Source organism: Bos indicus, chromosome 3 (genome assembly GCF_029378745.1).
Source record: "Bos indicus isolate NIAB-ARS_2022 breed Sahiwal x Tharparkar chromosome 3, NIAB-ARS_B.indTharparkar_mat_pri_1.0, whole genome shotgun sequence".
NCBI lineage: Eukaryota > Metazoa > Chordata > Mammalia > Artiodactyla > Bovidae > Bos > Bos indicus.
The window spans coordinates 58,554,108-58,580,497 of record NC_091762.1 but is presented as its reverse complement, the minus strand read 5'-3'; the positions used below and the strand labels follow the sequence as shown (position 1 = coordinate 58,580,497).

The window sequence follows — 26,390 nt, the reverse complement described above, 5'->3', positions numbered from 1 at the left end:
CTAATGAATTTCTATTTTAAAAGTAATTTTATTAAGTTATTAATTTGAAGTATATTATTTGTAGACTTTGTAACCCTAATTCCTGCAATGAACAAAGAAACACAATATATGGGAAGGCAGAATGACTTTATATTTACCCTCTGTCCAACAGGGCCTTTAGGACCTGATATTCCAACAATGCCAGCATCTCCCTGGGGACCCTAGAAGCATGATTTAAATAAAGCCAAAATATGAACATTTTACATTTGAAATAACCTTGTACCAATCTATTAAGAACTAGCCCTTAAAAAATGGAACATGATAGCTAATGATGTACAAGCTGAAGTATTTTGGAGGAATTGTCCTGAGGTCTACAACTGACTTTGAAATACATCAAAAGTGGACTGAGATAGAGGGAAATAGGAACAGATGATTGGATGGGTACATAATAAAGTGAGTAAAATGTTATTGTAGAATCTAAGTAATAGGTATATGCATGTTAACTCATTCTCTCAACTTTATGGTATGTTTGAAATTTTATTTTGAAATGTTTGGAAATTTTATTTTGAAATGTTTGGAAATTTTATTTTGAAATGTTTGGAAATTTTATTTTGAAATGTTTGGAAATTTTATTTTGAAATGTTTGGAAAAACAGATGAGAAGATGCAGAAGCAAATTATTCAATAAAACTGCTAGGAAAATATATAGTTACATAAGTTTTAAAATTAACATTCAGAACTCAATTATATAATTCTACACCAACTGAAATTTTGCCGATTAAAAAAAACAGAAGCTCAAGTCAGAGATTAAATATTGGTGTTTCAACACCTTTTTTTTTTTTTTTTCTAGATAACTAGTTGCTGCTGCTGCTAAGTTGCTTCAGTAGTGTCCGACTCTGTGCGACCCCAGAGACAGCAGCCCACCAGGCTCCCCCATCCCTGGGATTCTCAGAGACCAGTAGAAAATATGTAAACATACTTTGGGACCTGGGAATCCTTGGAAACCCATCAAACCTTGAATACCATGTTCTCCCTGTAATGTGAATAGAAATGATTATCATTATTGTACGATGGTGGCCTGGTATGTAGAATAATAAGTGCTCATTGAATTTCTGAGTTGGCACCTACAGGTTGCCCTTTGATGCCAGACTCTCCACATGGGCCTTGATCACCCTGTGCTCCTTGGTGACCTCTTTTACCTGGAATTCCAGGTTGACCAGGTAGCCCTTGCTCACCCTATGGATAAAAAAAAAAGAAAGGTAATCTTGACTTTAGAACCTTTGAACATATTATTTTAAAATGAAACCTAAATTCTGGCCCATCCTCAAACATAGTACAAGGCACTGGGGAAGTCAAAATCTGCATGATCATTCTCCCCACCAATATTCTCCACATACATAATATTTGATTACAATGAACAAGAAATGTGGCAGTAGGGAAAGGGAATTCCAGAGATTGTGGTCATGACTATGGAAAAAGGAGGGGAGAGAGGGGCCTGCAAGTGTGGGAGGAGGATAGTGGGGCTACAGAGAGGGTGTGGTATGTGTGGGGGTGTTTGTATGTGATGGAGCTTGTGTTTGATTTGAATGGAAAGTATTTTGCTGTGTTTTCTTTACCATACAGAGATGATTCAGCTGATACCACAAACAGAGCAGAATCTCTTAAAATGTGAACCCTGGTTTTTGCCATGATTATTTTTTTCAATTCCATCATTAAGAAATTTCCATTATCTGTTTCCCAAGATTCCTTTTTTTTTTTTTTAATCTTTATTTTATAGAAATATAGTCGGTTTACAATATTATATTAGTTTCAGATGTACTACATAGTGATTCAATATTTTTCTAGGTTATACTCTATTCAAAACTATTATAAAATGTTGGCTACATTCCGTGTGCTGTACATTACATTCTTGTATCTTTTTTGTTTTATATTTAGTAGTCTGTACCTCTTAATCCTCTATGCCTATCTTGCTCCCCTCCCCCCAGCCCTCCCCCTACTGGTAACTAGTTTGTTCTCTGTATCTTTAAGTCTGTTTCTATTTCATTATTTTCAGTTTTTAGATTCTACATATAAATGGTAACATATAATATTTGTCTTTCTCTGTCTGACTTATTGCAGTAAGCTTAATATCCTCTAGGTCCATCCGTGTTGCAAATGGCAAGATTTCACTTTTTTGGCTAAGTAATATTCTGTGTGTGTGTGTGTGTTGTGTATACCACATCTCCTTTATTCACCTGTTGGCTAGAAGGTTGCTTCCATATCTTGGCTATTGTAAATAATGTCACTATGGGAGTTCCCTGGTAGTCTAGTGGTTAGGATTTGGCATTGTCACTGCAAAGGCCTGGTTGGGAAACTGATATCTGACAAGCCACACAGTGCAGCCAAAAAAAAAAAAAATTTGTATCTTTTTGAATTAGTGTTTTCATTTTCTTTGGATATATACCCAGGAGTGGAATTGCTGGATCATATAGTAGTTCTAGTTTTAGACACTGAAATTTTTAAAGCCCTGAATATAATTTAGCAGGAACACCATCACAGGCAATCAGTTTTTGTTCTGTTGCTAAAGCTATTGGATATATGCTAAAGTGATTCTTTTTTTTTTTTTTTGGTCTGAGTGACAAGAAAATAATGTTTAATCAATATGCAAATCAAACAGTCTCCACTGGCATTATTAATCTAGAAAGAAATAATTGCATAGTTACTAGTAAGAGGAAGAACATTTAGTCTATACTTTCAAATGGGACAATCATTCTAAAGAGCTGTTCACTGGCAAAATTTCTCCCCAAGTTAGTATAGATTATATGCTATGTCATAAAAGATAACAATCATGAAGTATTTTTTTTCAGTATTTGCTTTTAGAGAAAAATCCTAAAACTTGTGGAGACTTCTGATGTCAGAAAATTATGAAATGTAAGAGTATATTTAGCAATCAGGGTGACTTAGCTCATGGTAATTGGCATATGTATAATTATAATTTGCATTCCAGTTATTTAAACTGAGATATCCTTGATCAGGTTGAACATACTGTGAATAGAAGATCTCTTTTTCCAAGAAATAAGGTGCAGACAGTCTTTGGAGAATGGCCTCACTGAACTGGTAAATTAGCTTTCTCCGGATTTTGATGATTTCCCCAGTTCTTCCATAATTCCTCAGTGCTCTGGCCATTTTCTGGTAAGTCATGGTCTTCTGGTTGCCTTTTTCTTTTCCCCAGAGTTGGGCAAGTTTTTCTTTGTTTTTTGATGCAAACTGAAAGATGCCTTCGGTTTGATCTATCCACTGAATACAAGATGCCATCTCTGGATTACATAGGGATTCATGAAGGTATTCAAACAGTCGGAGCTTCTTCCTGCCTTTTCCTCCCTTTTGCTGGAGAAGAGCAGGTTGTACCAGCTGGTTTTCAGGGATGTTCTGCAGAGATTGATGAATATTTCCTTCAAAATAGAGGTCCGTAGCACTGTTTATTACTGTTTTCCAATTACAGATGGGTTCCTCTGCAGGCCGCACACCATAGCTGTTGGAATTTCCTCTGATATGAGAACGGTGGTTGATAAAAGCCAGGTAATTTTTGTAATCTGAGGAGTACTGAAAGTCTCCAGTTGAATGCTGCCTCAGTACTTCAAAAGCATCTTCAAACGCTTGACCCAGCTTGTCTTGTTCAGCACAAGCCATGCTTCATTAAAAAACTGACAATTCTGTCCATCAGAGGCCAATCCAATATTTACAAGTGCTCCAGGTGGAAACAACTTTCCCCTCTGAAGCACAGATCTGCAACACTCTCCCCAAGATTCCTTTGATACAAAGCCTCTTTATCCCATAAAAGTTCCTTTTAAAGATATTATTATTTTGTTTTTAAAAGTCAAGTATTTTAAAATATATTTTTATTTTGTTTTTGAAATAAGAGTTGCAATAGCTTTTACAATTTCTAAAAATAAGCTTAGAAATCATGTTCAATTTTTAGATAAGGTAATGAAAAATGGTGCTTGGTAAACTCTAACTAAAGCTTTCAGATTAGCAAATTATCCTTCACTGTCTTGAGATAAAGATATAGCTTTGGGACTTGACAAATTGGATCCTTTTTTTCCCCTCCCCCAGATTCACACAAAAGAGGCAGGGATCTTATTTCTTTTCCCAATTTTAGCATTTGCTCAGCTATCTTTTTTTAGTGGAAAGGGATATTCATGGTAAAAACATTAACAGGCTCAAACTGTAAACAATAAGTTGCTGAGTCATCATTTTCAGAATATCTCAAAATTCTTTAGAAGCTAAGTCTTGAAAATCAAATTAAGAGATAATAATGATGAGGGTGCCAATGTCTTAATCCTGGTCTTTTATGAAACTGCATTAGATATTGGTCTAATCTTTTGGTTGTCTGGGTCAAATCTACAGTACATTGAGATATTTCTAAGAGAGGTTTTATATAGAAAGCCTATTAACATGTGACAACACTCCTTGCAATGAAGATTAATGCAAGACAATTACTATCACTTTAAGAAATAATCTGTGTGCTTATCATATTTGTTAATTAGTTGGTTAGGTTCAGACTTAGTGGAACAGGAAGTATACCTGAGAAAGTATGTAACTGGAAGTAAATAAAAATTTTCTGTTTTGGAGGAGAAGGTAGATGACAGAAAAGGAAGGAGAGACAAAATGAGTAAAAGAACATTTTTATAATGCATCACTAATCCTGGGTTAATAAATTGTTCCAGCAAATTACATGCAGTGTGGCTATCATGGGACATGGCTATGTCAAGGCCATGCACGCTCCTTTTTTCCCTCATGTGTTTTTTATTATTGGCCAAATTTAATTACAAGCTATCAATCTTACCATCCTGTGATCTAGTCAATAAACTCAGGGCCAGGAAAGATGGTCAATACTGCTCATCCATCTGAACAAACATGCAAATACCTTTGGGCCTTGAACTCCTGGGCTTCCTGGTGGGCCTGACGAACCCTTTGCTCCTTGAGGACCTAGAGATCCAGTCAGTCCTATTCTTCCTGGGCTGCCTCTGATGCCCTAAAAAACAGATAAGAAATGAGGACTGGAGTAGTTCTTAGGATATCCATCCAGAGACTCAATAAGTAAGGGAAGGGTTGATGTGCTGAAAGGCTGCTATTGATACACTGCCCGGGTTTGGGAGTTACCCTGGGCTTCTTTCGCAAATAAACGAAATGCTTACATGATGTTTTGGCTTACCTGAAATCTCTAATTATAGTTAATGTAATGGTCTTGGGTTTTTAAAATAAAAATACCTAGGCAGTACAAAGTCCACCAGTATCTCCTGACTAAAGAGCCTAGATATGAAGCATGTTTGTTGTATTCTAACTTTTTGTATTATACTCTGGTGTGCATGACAAATCTAATAACTGATTAATGTATCCTTAAGAAGGATTTTCTTCTTATTGTGGTCATTATTTCTCAATATTTAAAAATACCAAATCACTACATTGTACACTTGAAACTTATATAACATTATATTAACATTTCATTAAAAAATAATATTCTTTTTCAATCACATTATTCCAGAAAATTTGCTTCAAATAGCTTAATTAGAAATAAAGTTTGGGGAGCATGTGTATACCTGAAATTTAAAAATGTTAAAAATTATTAAAAAAAAAAAAAAAAGAAAAAAAAAGAAATGAAAAAAAAAAAAAAAAAGAAATAAAGTTAAGTAAGTAAACAATATTTCCTCAAAGCCAAATCCTAAAACAAGGATTTTTGTAGAGCTTGTGAGTGAAGGATAGTTATTACATTTTCATATGTTTAAAAAATCAAAAGAATAATATTTCAAGACACAGAAATTATATGAAATTATAGTTTCCATATCTATAAACAAAGCTCATTCATTTGTATATTGTCTGTGACTGTTTTTTGCTAAATGGTAGAGTTCAGTAGTTGTAGCAGAGGCTCAAAGGCACATATTGCTTCCCACCTCTGACTGTTGTGCTGAAAATTCCTGTGATGCAATTATAAATGGACAAATGCTTCAAGCAGAACATATATTGACTTGCTGTGAGATTTTATTATCACTGCATATCCATTGTATCAAAACAAAAAAAGAAGAAAAAAGTCGACTTTGAATGTTGTATTTTTAAGGTACAGTGGAATGTGGATTATTTTGTGGTCAAGCTAGATGTCAAAGTTTTGTGTTTATTATGTGATGACACGACAGCTGTGCTTAAAAAAATACTATATACATCAACACTATTATACCAAGCACTTGACACAATATTCCCACTTCACAGAAATGTAACAGAAAAATTAGGAAAACTAAAATGGAGTATCTCATCACAATAAAAAATTCTTCACAAAAATTTGAAATGGAGTTGCAACTAAAGCGAAGTTTGTAAGTGGTTCATTTGTTAGTCCAACAATGAAAGTCACTTATTGATAGACAATTAAATCATGCAGCAAAAATAAACTTGTTTGTTAGCCTTTTGGCAAGAACAGTTGCTTGAAATGTCAAGGACATTCGAGTACTATCAATAGTCAATTAAAAAACCAAGGCAAATATTTCCAAGTGGTTTTACTTGCCTCTTGATCAATCAATAGATGTTAGTAATACTACTATTTATTTGAGGAATCAATGCTGAGTTTGAAGTGCCTCCAAAGTTGACCCCTATGAATAGTTGGTGGAGTAATTATAGGTAAGAGTAACTTCAAGTAAGTTAAAAAACTAAATCAGTACAGACTGATGTGGAATCTGCTAAAATGTGATAAAATTGATAGCAACAGATCAGAAAAAGATGAACTAGACAAATTAACAAAACTTGTGAAAAAGTTAAGATATTTAGAGCTATGATTATTCATTGTATTTTATTCACCAGGTACTCTGAGGAAAATACTTGAATCTACAATACGTTATTGAGCCAGTACTATCAAGAGTGAACTCCATTGACTCTTGTAAATTTAACTTTCAATGGTTCTGTGAATTTTTTTGTCAAAATAGAAACTGAATTTCCTGACTCTAACATGCAGCAGTTTGATGGCTTTGCAGGAATAAAGCTTCACTGGGCTTTTTGAGGTTAAGACTCAAGGTTTTCTTTGTATAAGAACTGCCCTCAACCTCTATTACTAATGTGGTTTTAGAAATTAAATTTTGCTGCAGATTTATTTAATGTTTATCTGTGAATTCAACCCCAAACTGCAAGGCAAAATAATGCTTACATGTGAAACATAGTGTGATAAAATCATTTTGATGACAACTAATATTTGAATCACAAGTAGTTCAAACAGCTTTATATACTTCCTCTGAAAAATTGAAATAAGTGAGATCTCCATTTCCACAAAAAGTTTTGGTGGGTAGATATTCTGAGCGCAAACACTTTCGGTAGGATTTTTCAGATCTAGATGCAAGAAATTTCTCTATTTCAAAATGAATTTAACTATCTGAGGAGTTTCAACTGAAACTTCAACTGGAAATAACTAATGTACAACATAATGACATGCTTAAAAGGCAACTATCAAGAGAAGAACCTAGCAGAATTTTACAAATTCTTTCCAAGCAATGAATATGCTAGATTAAAATCATATGCTCATGAACTGCAATATTTGGCAGTACATGTCTATGTGAAAAGAATGTTCAAAGACGAAATATGTAAGACATGCAAAATATCATTATGTCAGCGTTAACAAATGAAATATTAATGACAAGAAACTGTAATAAGCTAAAGGTTATCTCCCATGCAAAAGAATTCCGTTTTTCTCATTAGTAGACTTGTATCACAAAAATTATACTAAATCAATACTTAAAATCCATAAAAATTTATTTTCTTTCTTGTTACATAAGTTCTTAAGCAATACTCCTGATTTTGCTTTTTGCCTTGCAAACTCAAAAACAGTTATTAATATTTACAGAAACATTTTTCTGACCCCTATTTTAGGAGATTATTGTTACTTTCTGAGTTGATTCCTGGGATACTAAATTGGGTTGCACAATAGTTGTTCTATGCATTGAACAACATTTGCTGAATATCATCTATGTATAAGGAAAGTACCATGGGGAAGCCCTGTGAAAAACATAAACAAGATGTGGTTTTTATTTTTAAGAAGCCTAAAATTAAGTGAGAAAGACTGTAATATATAAATAGTTCTAATAAAGGCATAAATTAAAAAAAAAACATGAGATAAGAGATATAAAGTAAATACTAGAGAGGTTCTGAAGAGGGGAAGTTACCTCTGGCACTAATCAGAAAAGGAATTACTGAGAAGGTAGCCTTAACTGGAATATAAGGTAAAGATATTTCCCTAAAAGTTATAAAAGTGGTAGGAGAGATGACTGGCTCAAGATAGGCTAGAGTCATTTCTGTGGGGAGCCTGGCTGGCAGAATAGGATTTAAAAAGTAAAGCCAATTTTGAGTTTAATGCTAAAGCATTTTTCCTTAAAAAAAAAAAAAATCTCCAAATCATCATGTATCTTTGTATCCTCTTACTAATGGCAAAAAATAGTTCCAATATGCTTAAAAATTTACCTTTTCAAAGTAGATTTTCCTCATGATCATAAAACACTAAAGTAAGAATAAAATTGTATTTTACATCACTAGGTGCCATGTACTATGCTTGGTGCTTAAGGATATAGACTCTCATTCCTTAGCTTGACCTTTACATCTTTCTTTGTCCCAATCTACATCAAACATTTTCTCTCTCACCACTTATCTATATTGGTGGCTCAATATTTGTGAGGAACCTTTATGAGGGTAAAATCTTGATAGAGAGAAGGGGAATGAGGGTGGGAAGTAGGGAGGGAGAGAGATCCACATTGTGGATTTAGGATTCATGTGGTGGGGTTCTTCAAGTTTGCTTGCACCTTATCCTAAGCTAGTCAATGAGCCTAAGCTCTTTCCCTTTGTTTTTTTTGTTTGTTTGTTTGTTTGTTTTTTTGGCCTTTTGGCTGAGGCATGTGCAATCTTGGTTCTGGATCAGGGATCTAACCCATGTCTACTGCATTGGGAATTGGAAGCACAGAATCTTAACCACCGTTACCTCCATGGAAATCCCTCCCTTTTCTTCTTACAATGTATTTTACATTGATTTAATTTGGTCTGTGAGCCTTTTGGGTCCATACCTCTGGGGTAGATTATCTGGTAGTGTACTTTCCATATGAATGATGAGAACCGTGGAGATAGGAGATAATGTCATTTAAGAGCTCATCATTACAAATGAACCCAAATCTATTCATAGTCATTTGAAATTCTAGGATACAGAATTTCAGAAATGTTTAGGAAAGACCTAAGTCTTATACCAATGGCCAGGATTCTGATGAGAATATGACTACAGGAAAATCCAGTTTTAAAAACAAAGTTTGGGTAAACAATGCTTCTCCCAATAAAAAGAGGTTAAAAAACTGGAAGAAACCAATGGCCTGAAGAGAAAGCTGATTTTACAAAGTCATAAACAAAAGACAAATGAAGAAAACAACTACAGCAGACCAACAAAGTAGCTTCAGAATTAAACTAGCTGAAAAGTTGTAAACTATGGATCAGTATAATTTTTTTTTTTTTTCTAAATGGTGGGTTGTCTTTCAAGACTGTGTGTATCCTATGTCTGAATGTATTAGAGAAGTAATGGATTCCAGATGGAGAGAACACAGAACATGTGAGAGACCACTCTAGATGATTTTAGGACACCACAACATTCTACAGTTCTAAAATAGTACCACTTCACCTCACTTTATTTGTAATTTAGGTATTGAAAAAAAAAATCTTTATGCTCAAACAGAAAAAAAAATGTATCTTTTGGATGACACATGAACAATGGACAGTCAGAGACTTGCCAAACACTCCTGATGTCAATAAGTATTTTTAGCGAGAATAATAAAGGCCATATGCCTAGTCCGCAGGGTTAACTGTATGCTAGGAACTTAATTTTACTTGCAGTACTATCAGATATTTCACACAGCACAAAAAATGTGTTCCAAATCATTTACTGTTCACATTGGTTTCTTAGAGAAAAATCTGAGGAAAGTAGCAGAGTGTTCTGTACAGAGTTCCAAGCAATGTTTCATACAAGTAGAGAACAAACATTTCTTATTATGAATACACAGATGGATGAGTGATTTTGTGTTCAAGAGAAACAGACGCTAATCCCTAGGAATTCTTTCCAGTGTCTTCTAAATGATTTGTCTAAAACCAATTAGCAAAGGATAAGTCACTCTGAGCAAATTTTAAAAAGCAAATAAAATCAAAATTACCATTAATTTGTTCAGAGATGCTGAGACCAATCAACAGTTTACCCAAGTCTTAGAAATGTTAATAAAATGGTAAAAGTACATGATGTCTCATGGCCAGAAACCTCCATTACCCTCAGATAGAAGCTAGCCTCCCTGCTGAGAAGGGTTTTGACTCTGTAGGAAAGTGTCAGTTTTGACAGGACTGAAGCTGATGGCCCCTTAAGACTTGCATCTCCAAGGAAGCAAGTACTTGGATCAATAATGACTATATCAACCACCTCCACAAGAGTTACTTCTGTGGAGAGTCGTCTACATATTGGTAATGGCAATATGGTTGTGTTGTTTTATCTAATCTGATGTCAGTTATGAAAAGAAAATGAAGTTGCTTTTCACTTTGACTTCTCTGCAGGGAAAGGAAGGAGTAGCTTAAGTATAAATATGCCGTCATCCTGGAACTAAATGTAAAGATCTGGTAACAAAAATGGGGCTATTGTACATATCAGAGGATAGGCACAGAGAAATATTTTGGAACAATGATGACTACTTTGGATTTAATAGTGAAATATACCACTGCTGTTTGAATGCCCTTTGGTTTAGCTGTCTTATTCTCATTAGAATGGAAACAAACATATTAAGAAAAAGAATGTGTTAAGTAAACTTTGGGCTTCCCTTGTGGCTCAGCTGCCTGCAGAGTGTGGGAGACGTGGGTTTGATCCTAGGGTTGGGAAGATGCCCTGGAGAAGGGAAAGGCTACCCACTCCAGCATTCTGGCCTAGAGAATTCCATGAACTGTATAGTCCATGGGGTTGCAAAGAGTCAGACACGACTGAATGACTTTCATATAAAACCCCACATTTTAAAGAGGATTAGCAAATGAATACTATGTTTAAAAGTTTGAGTAAGATGAGAAATTTTTGATGTTAATTTCATTGATTTTTCAACAGTAGATTGATAAATTTTAAACTACACAGAACTTCAAATTGGTTTTGATGTTTTTATCTAAAGTAAAATTACTAGGAGAAGAGTTTTATCTTTTCCCTACTGCCAAGAACACTCCTTTGTGCTCAATCATATGTTTATATAGTTACTTGTTGTATGAGAAAACAGTAATTAAAACTAATGTAATTTCTATAGTACAAAAAAATAAATATGATGACCTAATTTTTTTTTTTTTGGGGTATAATATTAGGCAACATAAATGGGTTTTCCAAAGTGGCTCAGTGGTAAAGAATCCACCTGTAATGCAGGAGCCACAGGAGATGCTGATTCAATCCCTGGGTTAGGAAGATCCCCTGGAGGAGGGCATGGCAACCCACTCCAATATTTTTGCCTGAAGAATCCTATGGACTGAGAGGAGCCTGGCAGGCTACAGTCCATGGGGCTGCAAAGTTGGACACAACTGAGTGACTGAGCACAATAGTATATACATATATATATATATTGTGTGTGTGTGTGTGTGTGTATATATATATATACATATAATATACACTATATATATATACACACACACATATATATAATGTGTATATATATATATATATATACACAATAGTATATACATATATATATGTGTATACACACACACACACACACACATGCATACAACATAACTTACCATATTTTTAAAGTCAGCAAACCAATGGGTTACAAAAATAATACTTTGTTTCCTTTAATCCAAGCAACTGAAAACACTTCTGTTTAAGTAGGAATTTCTCATTTTATTTGGCTTACTAAATATATCCCTCTTCGGAAAAAACTGGCTGTTTAAAAATACGTGGGATAGCAATTATTAGGTGATTATGTGCAGGGCTATATTACACATAAATATTGCAGCATTTATAACATTTTCTTGCAGGGGCAATCATAAATAATGTGGCCAAATGTTATAAATAAGATTTATGAACGAGCTATATACTAAAATTAGGAGGTAACTTTAGTTTTGAATTGCTAAACCTGTTAAAATCTATGGAACTCAGAGTGGGACTGAACTGAGGCATGTCTTAAGGTAGTGGAGACAAGTCTGCCTGACTACGTCTGTTCTCAAGAGCATATACAACTGACTCTTGTTCAGTTTTAATAGATACAGGCATTTCAACATTGTATTACCTCACAGAAATGAATTACTCATTCATAGAACAATTGATGGTTTATCGTTCTTGCAAAACAGTGTTTCAAATGCCACTATAATATTGGACAACATTACTGTATGCTATGAAATCTCCTTTACCCAGGCCTCAGCCTATAATCACGAGACTAATGGGGGGGGGCATGAAGGAGGATATTTCACCTATGTCTTTCACTTTTAGCATGACTCGGCAGTCATACCACTATGAAGAAATGAAAATCCATCGTTTATTTAAAAAATAATAAGTCTATATCCATACTACCTTACTTGATCCTCAGGTAATCCTGTTAACATGCCAAACTTTATCCTGACTGGAGGTCTTTTCATTTGGGTCTTTCATATGGCAAGTTCTTCCCTCATTCTTTAAATATTTGGTTTACTCTTCCCTTCAGTCCTTAGCTCAAGTGTAAGCCTTCTCAGTGAGTCCTCTATAGTCTACAATCTTTCTTAAAATCTATTTACCATTATGCTTTCTTTCTTGCATAACTCTTCCAACCATTTAGAATTACTTGATTTGTTTATAGACTACTACTCAATCATTAAGTTGTTTCATATTAAATTGTGATTTTTTTTTAAGGTAAAAAATGGTTAAATGTCAGCAGTTTCTTGCTGTTCCATATATGTTCCAAGAGGGCAGTTCTTTGCCCATCTTGTTCACTGCGATCTTTCCTAACTCCAGGCTCATACTGTAACTGAGCAGGACCCTATGGGGTCTTCCCTAGGACAGTCCTATCCCCCCATATCCTCTGCTTTAGCTCCCCTCTGAAGTATCTACACTATAATATCTAATGAACATTTCTTGAGTTGTTTCACACACAGTTCAAGAAGTGAAAGTCACTCACTCATGTCCGACTCTTTGCAATCCCAAGGTCTGTATCCCACCAGGCTCCTCTGTCCATGGAATTCTCCAGGCAAGAATACTGGAGTGGGTTGCCATTCCATTCTTTAGAGGATCTTCTTGACCATGGATTGAACCCAGGTCTCCCAAATTGCAGGTGGATTCTTTACTGTCTGAACCACTAAAACCCTCACCAAATGGAAGAAATTAACTACCTGATAGCTATGGGTATGTGGCCCCCAGTCCCACTGGCAGCTAAGGATTGACAATGTTAACCCTTCTGACCACCCTGTAACCTCACAATGAACCAGAGAATTGTTTATGAGTCAAACACACATCCTGTGATAGCCCTCCTTAACTGTGCCTTTCAAAATGCTTTGCTGAAACTCATCTGAGAGTTTGGGGCATTTTGAGCACTAGCTGTCTAGGACTCCTTGTATGGTGACTTACAGTAAACACTGCACTTTCCTTCACCGCAGCTTGGTGTCAGTGAATTGGCTTTACTGTGTAGGCGAGTGGACCCAAGTTTGGTTCAATAACACTCTTAAGTACTAAACAAATATTTGGTTACTGAATGTCAGCCTAGCCATGAAAATTATTATGGAAAAACAATAACGCAATAAGTGCATGCAGCCTACCAAGCACGTCACATACAACATCTCATTTGATCCTCATAAAGACCATATGAATTAGATATTACTGTATCCATTTTATAGATGATTCTTAAGTAGCAAGCACATCTTAATTTTAAATTCCGTCTCTAAAGTCATAATTATTATGCAAAGAACATTTGTTCTTCAAATATTTATTGAGTTTCTTCTAAATGGACCTGACACTATGCTAAATACTAGCGATACAAAAACAAAACAGAACACCAGTTCTATAGCAGTGTACAAATGCCTGAGGGAGAAAGACATTAAGATCATTAATTAGTGCGCAAATGATCCATGCTCTGATGGAATCAGTGTACAGAGTGTACAGAAGTTCAGAGCAGGCATGCTTAGCTTTGACTGAATAGTCCAAGGAAGGGTGCCTGAAAGAAATAACTGTTCAATTAAGTTCAATTCTGAAAGATTAAGAAGTTTTTCTTCCTAAGGTTAAAGATGGAAGAGTCTTCAAAGCAGAGGGAATATATTACATGTATAAAGGCATGAAAGTGGGGGAAATATACAGAATTTGGAGGAATGTCTAACAAATTAAGCATGATTGAAAAAGCATAGCACAATGGTTAAGAATACAGGCTCTGAATCTAGACTGTGTGATTTTGAATCCTGGCTCTATTATTTATTGTGTGTGTGATCTTGAGCAATTTACTTAGTCTGAGTCTCAGCTTCCTTTTTTGTAAACTGAAGATAATAGCTATACTTCCTTCATGGAGTTTTGGTGAGAATAAACTTCATATATACTCAGCACCTTGCACATAGCATTTAATAATTGTTAGACTAAAAAAGAAAGGTAGAATACAAGACTGAGGCCAGATCATAAAGAAACAATATTCCACAAAGAGTACAGACTTTACTGGATTTGGAGTCATTGAAGAGTCAACTAAGAAAGCTACATTCTCTAGCAAATCTTTCATTTTGTTGCTAATAAGCAGCCCAATAGGCTGAGTTCTATCTGTTTTGGAAGAGTTCCTAATGAGCAGTAAACGGGCCAAAACAAGCAGAAGGGTGGAGAAGAGGGATAAAGTAGCAATCAGGCTAAAGCCTAACTGGATACTCAACCCCTTAATAATCAAGAGGTGACAGGATTTGATGAATGCAGATCTGGCCCCTGCTGGTATGTTTCTTCCTCCAAAATACTAAGAAAAAAGAAATATATCTTCTTAGAAACAGAAGTTTCTTTGGGGTGACCAGCTCATAAACTAGGGAATACACCACCCAGGGGGGTGCCAGGACTGCTGGTGTTCCTAACAGAGGCTTCCATGGTGGTCCTGCTACTCTATGCTTGGATTACGAGTGGCTGATGAAGTGTGTTTTTCCTTCTTAGACTTAGACTAGGTGGACCCAGTCCACAGGTGGAAAAATGCAAGACTTTCAACGTTCTTCAAAGACAATCATCTCATTTTCGACAACACTTAAGCCTGTGTTTACCTGAGGAAGTTCAAAGTCAAGACTGAAAGGCTTGGATTTGTCCCAAGTTGTTAGTTTGTTTCTTCCCCGCTTTTTCAATAGCCAGTGTTATTAGTTGCAGCAATGAAAAATAAAGACGGGTAAGCCTTCATTTTGATGACAAATAGATTTATGGTCTTTTCAGGGAAAAGGTTGTTTTCCTTTTTCATAAATGACTCAGGTATTATGCTAATACAGAAGTCCAGCTCAATGAAAACAGCATGGTAGACTCATTTACTGCAGATGTGCTAAGTTGACTAGTCTCAAAACACTCATTTATACAGAAGAAAATTCACACAGTCAACTGTGAGCTTCCCCAATACCATCCTTCAGTTGCAGTCACATGACCTTGAAGAACCATTGAAACTGCAGTGTGAGTATGCCAAAAATTCTTTAACTCCTTTGGCCACATCAAAAAGAGAAAGAACATTGTTTAGGAAAATCAGGCACTTGCATAATCCTAGAAATCCCAGGATAAATATTTTTCTCAGTGGAAAAATCCAGCAGTCTTTAACGGCGAGCCAAAAAACACCATGGTGCCATGATTTGAAAAAAAGAAAATAAAAAAAGGAGAAACACACACACACACAAAAGACCAACAGAATGATGTCCTTATTCTTTGTTGAAAATATTCCAGGTAACTTGCTAGTATTTAGAAATTATACTGCTTTCTCTTAAGTAGTTTTTCTATCGCCATAGTAGCTTTTAGAAATAATTCCCTTAGAAATCACATTTCCTAATGACTAGTTTAGCCACTGTACTTAGTTTCACAGAACAGACTAGTCCATTATTAAGCATTATAATTCTAGTTTCATTACGAATATTCTACGGGGAGCAGAGACATTTGTAAAAAATATTTCTATATCCATAAATACCAATAGCATGTGTAAACCTTGGGGTTAAAAGGGGACTCCTTAAGGGAAAGTTATTTTGCTTTTATTTCAAAGGTTACAAAATGCTTCAATACTTTTAACCTCCTGATATTCTAAGTATGCATGTAATTTTTTTCCTAACATTTTTTGAAAACATTAAAAAGTAGGAGACAATGAGTTATGATCTGATACCTAATTGCTTACTAATAGAAATACCAGATGCCGCTCAATTTCATGGCCCTGGGAGGTATATTGTACAATATTCAATATTATTGTAATTCATTTCATCTTTTCATCACAAAATTCAATGAGTTTTTTATACTCAAATATAAAGGGATATGTGGCTCAATCTATTTTTTAAATGACCCTCAATTAGAAGTAGGATAACCTTCTAAGTGGAGCTAGAATATGCACGTTTTGTTGTCTGACTAATCTCTTGATTTCAAGTATTCAGCATCTCCATCTATACTAAGTTCATCTAGCATTTAAATATGGTAAGGTTCTCTAAGAATAACTTTCGACCTTAGACTCAGTTTCTTCTCTAGTTATTTTCCTACCTTCTCCTTTAGAGCTGAATTTCTTCATTTAACTGTGTGTATATTTTGATTTCCTCACTACTCAGGCGTTTACTCTCACTCTCAAGCACTCGAGCCCTGTTTCTGCCTCCACTAATCAAATAACTATTTACTTGCTCAAGTTACCAATGATTTCCATGTACTAATAGGCAACAATTATAATGATATCTTATTAGATTTCTATATTAGTCAGGGGGAAGTCCTTATTTGCAAACATCAGAAAACAATTAAGCAAAAAGTTTACTGTAAACACATCGAGTAGCTCATATAATCACAGATAAATCTAGAAAACCAGGTTTGGAAAATGGATAAAATTAAAAGACTAGGCAGCCAGAATTTGGGCACTATAGTGAGCACCATCCTAGCTCTTGAATGTTGACACCAGTCATCCCTGGAGGCTGAGTGCCATTGAAAGTTATTGCTGCTGCCACCAGAAGAGAGTCTTGTTATCCCTGGTTCTGTGTATTATTAGCTTCTCAATTGAAAGTGTAGGTGAATATACTTGATTGCTTAGGCCTGGGTCATGGGCCAGCATCCCTGTTTCAAAGAGGGACTACAAGGTGAAGGTCTGAAATTTTTGACTTCTGTAGTAAAAGGTGGCTTCCTGTTAAGACTCAAAAAGAGAGAAAACACAAAAATTTCTGAACATTAAAATGGGATTGAGACACTGAGTAGCCAAAAAACCAGACCAAAAACAGAATAAAACATGTCCAACACAGTCTCTCATGATTATTAGTTGCAGCTGATGAATCTCTCCCTTGAAATATTTTTAAGCTTGCAAGACAAGGCATTCTTTTTCTATTATGACCACTCTATCTCAGACTTCTTTGTAGTCCCCTCTTTTTCTTTACATGACTTACAAATGATAGAATTCATCACCACTTGGTTCTAGACCTTCTTTCTACTGTTAACCTAATATTTGTGCTTTTTCTTCATTTGCTCCCCATATCCACCCACTGCCTATCCTCCATGTTGTTAATTTTCCTAGGAGTCTCACCTTTATGGACTGCTTCCTCTGATTCTCTTGTGCTCTGACTTCCAGTTGTGGTTGGCCAATGGGATGAACCAGTAGGACACCAAAAGTTACCAGAAGAGAGAGGTAATATATGTTTTTCTTCCATCTCCTCCCAACTTGGGCATTCTGTAAGTGACTGGGTTACTTTCAACTATAGCTCCTGTAAGAGTCTCCTTTTCTAATAGCTCTGGGTCTCAACTTGACTCTCAACCTGACATTCTTTCTTTCCTTTAACCTTTCAGCTCTCAGGGTGGTTAATTGCTTCCTACTGCTGATAGGCTCTGAGTTTACCCAACATCATTTAGTGACTGACTTAACCCTGACCACCCTTCTATAATTAGTCTCTCCAAATTCCAGCTGAGTATTCCATCTACTTCAAAACAGGACTCTGATTAGTACATTTTACTAGATTGATACTTTAAATTTATATTTGACTTCCTCTCTGAGCTCTAGCCCCAAATATCTAATTGCTCACTTACCACCTCTGCTCGAATGTCAGAACCTCTCCCACAAAATTTGGGCCTCCTTCAGCATTTGCTTTTTTAGTGATGGGCACTACAATGCATTGAATTAGAAACTTGAACAAGTTGGAAATTATAAGTTATCCTTGACATCTCCCTTCCTCCTGCACCTTCCATATTGAAGCATTGAAGTCACATTAAAGCTATTTCTTAAATACTGCCTAAATCCATCCATTTCTTTCCATTTCCACTTCATCAGTCTACTACAAACCATGCATATATATAGCCTGGAATATTGCAGTAAATAGTCTTTTTTTTAGTCTTCTGCATCTACTCCTGCCCCTTCCCATCCATTTTCCACACTGGAGCCAGAATAATATTCCTCCTATATTTAATACTCAATGGGATCCTACTGTCTAGATAATGCTCAGTATCCCTGATAATTCTTTCATTATCCACCATGATGCTGCTCTTGCTTACCTCAACAGCACCAAACTGTATCGTTCTACACTTTGCTCACTAAACTTTAGCCACAACTGACCTTCTTCCTCTCCTTCTTCAATCATACTGTTCTTCCTAGCATCGTATATGCTATTGTTTCTGCCTAGAATATTTCTTTTTTGCTTTCTCCACTCACCATTATGATTCCTAATTTACTCCTGGTTGTAGTTCAATGTCATCTCTCTCTCTCTCTCTCCCTATATCTTCATATAAAACCACTTTCCTGAGGTATAGTTGACATAAACTTCAAAATCTAGAACCTGATAAATTGACATAAAGAATACATCTGTGAAAAAGTGCATTAAAATGAAGGTAACATATCTACCACTCCCAAAACGTTCCCCTCTCCCTCTCTAAGTTGTCCTCACACACACTTTCCTCTCCAGGAAAACAATGACTTACTTTCTGTCTCTACAGATTAGTTTCCAGTGTCTAGATTTTATATAGGTGGCAGTCTACAGTCTGTCCTCTTTGCTGTACCTTTTTCCCCACTCAGAATAATTATTTTGAGATATATTCATATTGTAGTATGTATCAATTGCTCATTCTTTTTATTCTTTTTATGTGTATTTCATTATACATATGTACCACAATTTGTTTAGTCATTTACCTTTTAATGGACACATGGATTGTTTCCAATTTGGGGCTATTACAAAGAAAACTGCAACAAATATTCATATGCAAGTTTTTGTGTGGACATACGCTTTTATTTCTCTAGGCCAGTTCAGAATGGCTGGTTCATAAGCCAGGTGTACCTTTAAAGTTTTAAGGTAAGGCCAGTGTATTGGATAATTGACATCTTAATAGTACTGAATCCTTCAATTCGTGAACATAGTGCATACATCATTTATTTGAGTCTTCTTTAATTTCTGTCAGCAATGTCATATGGTTTTCAGTATCAAGTTGCATATTTTAGGGGGGTCAGATTATCCGATTTTAACACGACAGTAAATATTGCTTTTTAAATGTCAATTTCCGATTGCTCAGGAATACAGTACATAGAAATACATTTCATTTTCGCATATTGATATTGCACCCTGCAGCCTTGCTAAATTAATACTTGTTTTTTTTGTAGATTCTGAAGGATTTTCTATATAGATGATCATGTTATCTGTGAATAAAGACAGTTTTATTTCTTTCAGTCCAATCTGGTGGCTTTTCCTTTTTCTTTTACTGACTAGAACCACATTCAGTGCTGAATGTCTCATGTAAATGTATGAGAATAATAAACATATCTGTTGGCATATGAGGCCTCAGGTTTGTCTCACAAACATCTACACAAAAAATACTTCTTGGAGGAAGTATTCAAATAATAATAGAAACAAATTCAGAAGATTCTACAAGAAATGCTGAAAAGTAATAGTGACTAAATAGTTGCATTTACTACTCTGTTAAAAAAGAAACTAAGGATAAAGAGAAGTAAATGCCTGAGGATTAAGTCAAAATTCAACCTTATATTAAAAAATGATGAAGGGAAAGGATGGTATATGGAAACAAAAGGGCATGAGAGCAAATAAAAGTATTTGTTTTGTTAGAGGGAAGATACAATTAGTGACATATTAAACAAATAACTAGAGTTAAATAAATACACATTTGGTTCTTAAATTCAGGGCAACTGCTAACAGAACACCAGCTGAAAGAGAATAGGTAACTTTTAAACCAGCAGAAGAGAATTCAATTGATACAATGAAAATTAGAAAAGAAGAAAAAGAGAAACAAACACCCCAAAAGATAGTACAGGACAAAGAAACTAAAGAATAAAGATGGCAAAATATTCTTAATAGAGGAATTTTAGACGAAGTCTCTCTAAGACTAATAGTAGGATGTAATAGGATTTCTGCTATTATTAGCAGTGGTGAACGTGAACATGAAGTCGCTCAGTCGCGTCCAACTCTTTACGACGCATGGACTGTAGCCTACCAGGCTCCTCTGTCCATGGGATTTTCCAAGCAATAGTACTGGAGTGGATTGCCATTTCCTTCTCCAAGGGATCTTCCCAACCCGGGGATTGAACCTGGGTCTCCCGCATCATAGACAGACACTTTACTGTGTCTGTCTATGGACTTCCCTGGTGGCTCAGACAGTAGCAGTGGTAGGATGTCTACTATTGCTGCTACATTTTCAAATAGTAGTGGGAGTCCCTATCAGCCTGTGTTGAAAGAAGAAAAAAAATTGAGTTTAAGAGTTAAAGTTGCCAATGTTTGAAAATATTACCACCTAAAACCCCAATAGGATCACAATAGTAAATTATTAGAAATAAAAAATCCAATTGTATAGAATATAACATAAATCAGTAAAGGAAAGATACATCCATCTGAATGCAGAGTTTCCAGGGTAGCAAGGAGAGATAAGAAAGCCTTCCTAAGTGATCAATGCAAAGAAATAGAGGAAAACAAAAGAATTGGAAAGACTAGAGATCTCTTCAAGAAAATTAGAGATACCAAGGGAACATTTCATGCAAAGATGGGCACAATAAACGACAGAAATAGTATGGACCTAACAGAAGCAGAAAAAATTAAAAAGAGGTGGCAAGAATACATAGAAGAACTATATAAAAAAGATCTTAATGACCCAGATAACCATGATGGTATAATCACTTACTCTCCTAGAGCCAGACATCCTGGAGTGGGAAGTCAAGAGGGCCTTAGGAAGCATCACTACAAACAAAGCTTGTGGAGGTGATGGAATTCCAGCTGAGCTATTTCAAATCCTAAAATGATGATGCTGTGAAAGTGCTGTACTCGATATGCCACCAAATTTGGAAAACTCAGCATTGGCCACAGGACTGGAAAAGGTCAGTTTTCATTCCAATCCCAAAGAAAGGCAATGCCAAAGAATGCTCAAACTACCGCACAGTTGCACTAATCTCACACTTTAGCAAGGTAATGCTCAAAATTCTCCAAGTTAGGCTTCAACAATATGTGAACTGAAACTTGAAGACGTTTAAGCTGGATTTAGAAAAGGCAGAAGAATCAGAGATCAAATTGCCAATATCTGTTGGATCATAGAAAAAGCAAGAGAGTTCCAGAAAAACATCTGCTTCATTGGCTATGCCAAAGGCTATAACTGTGTGTATCACAACAAACTGGAAACTTCTGAAAGAGATGAGAATACCAGACCACCTTACTGGCCTCCTGAGAAACCTGTATTCAGGTCAAGAAGCAACAGTTAAAACCGGACATGGAACAAAAGACAAGTTCCAGATTGGGAAAGGAGTATATTGGGATACAAGGTATACAAGGCTGTATATTGTCATCTTGCTTATTTAACTTTTATGCAGAGTACATCATGCAAAATGCCAGGCTGGATGAAGCACAAGCTGGAATCAAGATTGCCAGGAGAAATATCAATAACCTCAGATATGCAGATGACATCACCCTTATGGCAGAAAGTGAAGAGGAAGTAAAGAGTCTGTTGATGACAGTGAAAGAGGAGAGTGAAAAAGCTGACTTAAAACTCAAGATTCAAAAAATGAAGATCATGGCATCCAGTCCCATCACTTCATGGCAGATAGATGGGGAAACAATGGAAACAGTGACAGACTTTATTTTCTTGGGCTTCGAAATCACTACAGATGGTGAGTGCAGCCATGAAATTAAAAGACACTTGCTCCTTGGAAGAAAAGCTATGACAAACCTAGATAGCATATTAAAAAGCAGAAACATTACTTTACTGACAAAGGTCCGTCTAGTTAAAGTGATAGTTTTTCCAGTAGTCATGTATGGATGTGAGAGTTGGACTACAAAGAAAGCTGAGTGCAGAAGAATTGATGCTTTTAAACTGTGGTATTGGATAAGACTCTTGAGAGTCCCTTGGACTGTAGGGAGATCCAATTAGTCCATACTAAAGGAAATTAGTCCTGATTATTCGTTGGATGGACTGATAAAGCTGAAACTCCAAAACTTTGGCCACCTGATGCGAAGAAGTGACTCATTTGAAAAGACCCTGATGCTGGGAAAGATTGAGGGCAGGAGGGGAAGGATGAGATGGTTGGATGGCATCACCGACTCAATGGATGAGTTTGAGTAAGCTCTGGAAGTTGGTGATGGACAGGGAAGCCTGGTATGCTGCAGTCCATGGGGTTGCAAAGAGTCGGACATGACTGAGCGACTGAATTGAACTGAACTTAGAGCTAAATCAGGGTACTGGGTAGAGAAAGAGTAGAACTCTAGGACAAGGGATGGGGATATCTGACCAGACATGGGCAAGGCCAACAGACATGGGCAAGACCAAGAACTGTGAACCTTAAATCCCTCTTAGTCTTCCTTGCCTGTGGAGATAGCCACCCTGCTCAAGCATCTGGAAGCACCATTAACAGCCTGAAGGACTGGCAATTTGAAGCCTTGACTCAACTGTGGCCTACGGTCAATGAGGTTGAAGTCCTATAACTTCCCTAGCATACTGCATAGGAAGGGTCCAAAGGCTCAGGAAGATAGAAATGTGGAGGTAGATTTATCATGTGCGATCTGATCAATCACCCTCTAATGATGGCCCCTGAAAGGGATCAAAGGACACTCTTTACCAAGGTGTTAAGAAATCTTAGTATTAGGTTCCCTTATTTAAATAGGGGCCTTCCCTGGTCGCTCAGAGGGTAAAGCGTCTGACTGCAATGTGGGAGACCTCAGTTCAATCCCTGGGTTGGGAAGATCCTGTGGAGAAGGAAATGGCAACACACTCCAGTATTTTTGCCTGGAGAATCCCATGGACAGAGGAGCCTGGTACGCTACAGTCCACGGGGTTGCAAAGAGTCAGACACGACTGAGTGACTTCATTTCACTTCACTTCACTTCACTGGACTCTTGAGTGGTAGAGTCTAGGTGACAGGGCTTTACTATCAGAGAAAAGGTAGAAGCAGTTATTACAATAAGCCACAGGATAGAGCAGAACCAAATGTTCTGACCACAGAGATCTGTAGTAATTGTTAGTTGATCAAAGAGCCAAGAAATTAAACATACATTATGCCAATATACTGACATATAGGTAGGTCTGCATAATCCTAATTTAAGTCACTATACTTGGGATTCAGGACCTCTCACTAAGTTCCCAGTCTCCAGCCAGTTCCTAGCCCAGAACCTTTTGACTGAAGGGGAGGCAGGTTCTCTGAGGAAGAACCTGCAATGTGGTCATAGGTGTACACAGTGACTCTTGCCCTAAGTCATCTTCAGAGGGACTTGTGTTCATTTACCAGGTGACTGAACACTGGGAAAAGGGAAAGTCTCAACCTTTCTGGGGCTGTTAGATATTGGATTTGAACTGATACTAAACCCTGGAAATTCAAAATATCGTCATGGCACTCTGGTCAGACTGGAAAGTTTATGAAGGCTAAGTGATAAATAGTGATAAATGCAGTTTTGGCCTGATATCTTTTCCAAGTAGTTTCAGCAGGGTTATGAACCCAGTTGTCATTTTTGTATTTTTTTTCCTCCAATCTCAGAGAACAGTGAAAATTCCTAACTCATAAAGTAAAGGCTACTGTAGTAGAAAGGGAAGAGACACATGGAAGCCCTTGCTTCCCACCCCTTCCTATCTCTTCCTGCCCCTTTCCCCACAGTAGTATACCTAAGGTAACAGCACATCCGTGCAGAAAACTGTGCACATTAACCACCATGTCCCTGTGGAAAATTGTAAATACTATTGCCAAAAGATGCAGGAGCAGTGATTCTACCACATTTCGCATCTGTTTTACTCGACTGTTTGATGCAAACACCAGATAACTCCAACACTTAAACTTACAAAATTAATTGTGTGTTGATGTCAGTCACTGCTGCAGTTTCTGAATGGTGTCTTTACTAAACAGGATAGCCATTAGCAACAGGAGTTACTGGCCCAGTGAAATATTTCTTACCAATGTTTCTATCTGTAAAGATAATCAGAAGCAGTTTGCTTGCTTTCACAAGGCAGAGAGAGCTGTATCCCTTCAATGCCTTATCTCAGTGTTATGTCAGCTCAGTTTCCTCTAATAAAACAGACCAGTGGGTATCTTAACAGTCTTGATAGCTCACAAAATATCATGCAGGTCCATTAAACTGAGGACACTGTGCAACTTGGACTGAATAAGTGCCCTAAAGATACGCTGGAAAAGTGAAAGTTGCTCAGGCATGTCTGACTCTTTGCAACCCCATGGACTACACAGTCCATGGAATTCTCTAGGCCAGAATACTGGAGTGGGCAGGCTTTACCTTCTCCAGGGGATCTTTCCAACCCAGGGATCAAACCCAGGTGTCCTGTGTTGCAGGCGAATTCTTTACCAGCTGAGCCACAAGGGAAGCCCAGAGATATGTCAGAGGATAGAATTAAAAAGTTCATGACACTTGGTAGATGGAAGAAGTTCCTAGGTTTGGGGGTATATCAGGATACCCTCTCTAAGAGACAAGTACTTTGCATTGCTCAAAACAGTAAAAGAGGCATAATGCTTGGTGAACCTCTGCAGACTTTGGAGTCAATCTTTACCACCTTTGGGTATGCTGCTACAACCCATTTACTCACTTTATTGTGGCAAAATATATATAGCATATATTTACCATTTTAACCAGTTTTAGATATATAGTTCAGAGGCATTCAGTACATTCACAGTGGTGTGTAACCATCACCATTATCCATCTGCAGAACCTTTTCTGTTCCCAAAATGAAACTCTGTACCCGTTAAACAGTAACTTCTCCATTTCCTTCTCCTCCCAGTCCTTCTATTCTACTTTCTATGAATTTGACCACTTTATGTACCTTATATAAATGGAATCGTATAATATCTTTACGTTTGTGTCTGGCTTAGGATAATGTCTTCAAGGTTTATCCATGTTGTAGCATGTGTCAGAATTTCCTTCCTTTTTAAGACAATAATATTCCACTGTATTAATATGTATATAACATGTTTATCTGTTTCACTGTTGACACTCATATGGGGTTGTTTCCATCAATTGATGACTGTGAGTAGTGCTATTATGAACATTGGGAAAATTTCTGTTCAAGTTTCTGCTTTCAGTTCTTTGGGGTATACACCCAGGAGAGGAACTGTTGGATCATATGGTAATCCAATGTTTAATTTTTCAGGACCTGCCATACTGTTTTCCACAGTGGCTACATCATTTTACATTCCGATTAGCAGTGCACAAGGGTTCCAATTTCTTTACAAACTTACCAACAATTTTCTTTTTTTTTCTTTTTTTAAAATTTTATTTAATTTTTAAACTTTACAATATTGTATTAGTTTTGCCAAATATCGAAATGAATCCGCCACAGGTATACATGTGTTCCCCATCCTGAACCCTCCTCCCTCCTCCCTCCCCATACCATCCCTCTGGGTCGTCCCAGTGCACCATCCCCAAGCATCCAGTATCGTGCATTGAACCTGGACTGGCGACTCGTTTCATACATGATATTATACATGTTTCAATGCCATTCTCCCAAATCTCCCCACCCTCTCCCTCTCCCACAGAGTCCATAAGACTGTTCTATACATCAGTGTCTCTTTTGCTGCCTCGTACACAGGGTTATTGTTACCATCTTTCTAAATTCCATATATATGCATTAGTATACTGTACTGGTGTTTTTCTTTATGGCTTACTTCACTCTGTATAATAGGCTCCAGTTTCATCCACCTTATTAGAACTGATTCAAATGTATTCTTTTTAATGGCTGAGTAATACTCCATTGTGTATATGTACCACAGCTTTCTTATCCATTCATCTGCTGATGGACATCTAGGTTGCTTCCATGTCCTGCCTATTATAAACAGTGCTGAGATGAACATT

At 36.6% G+C, this 26,390-nt stretch overlaps 1 protein-coding gene and 1 pseudogene across 3 annotated transcripts in view; both read right to left on the bottom strand.

The window, feature by feature from the left end:
• COL24A1 (collagen type XXIV alpha 1 chain) overlaps positions 1–26,390 on the bottom strand; it is a 394,910-nt gene that overhangs the window by 40,352 nt on the left and 328,168 nt on the right. For all 3 annotated transcript variants that reach the window (XM_070786184.1, XM_070786183.1, XM_070786185.1), the window contains 4 exons: positions 4,885–4,992; positions 1,107–1,214; positions 958–1,011; positions 138–200 (listed from right to left, as the gene is read on the bottom strand). In XM_070786184.1, the coding sequence (XP_070642285.1) occupies positions 138–200; positions 958–1,011; positions 1,107–1,214; positions 4,885–4,992 (333 nt within the window). The remainder of the gene's footprint in view (positions 1–137; positions 201–957; positions 1,012–1,106; positions 1,215–4,884; positions 4,993–26,390) is intronic.
• Positions 1,984–4,780, bottom strand: LOC139182208 (transcription factor Spi-C pseudogene; annotated as a pseudogene).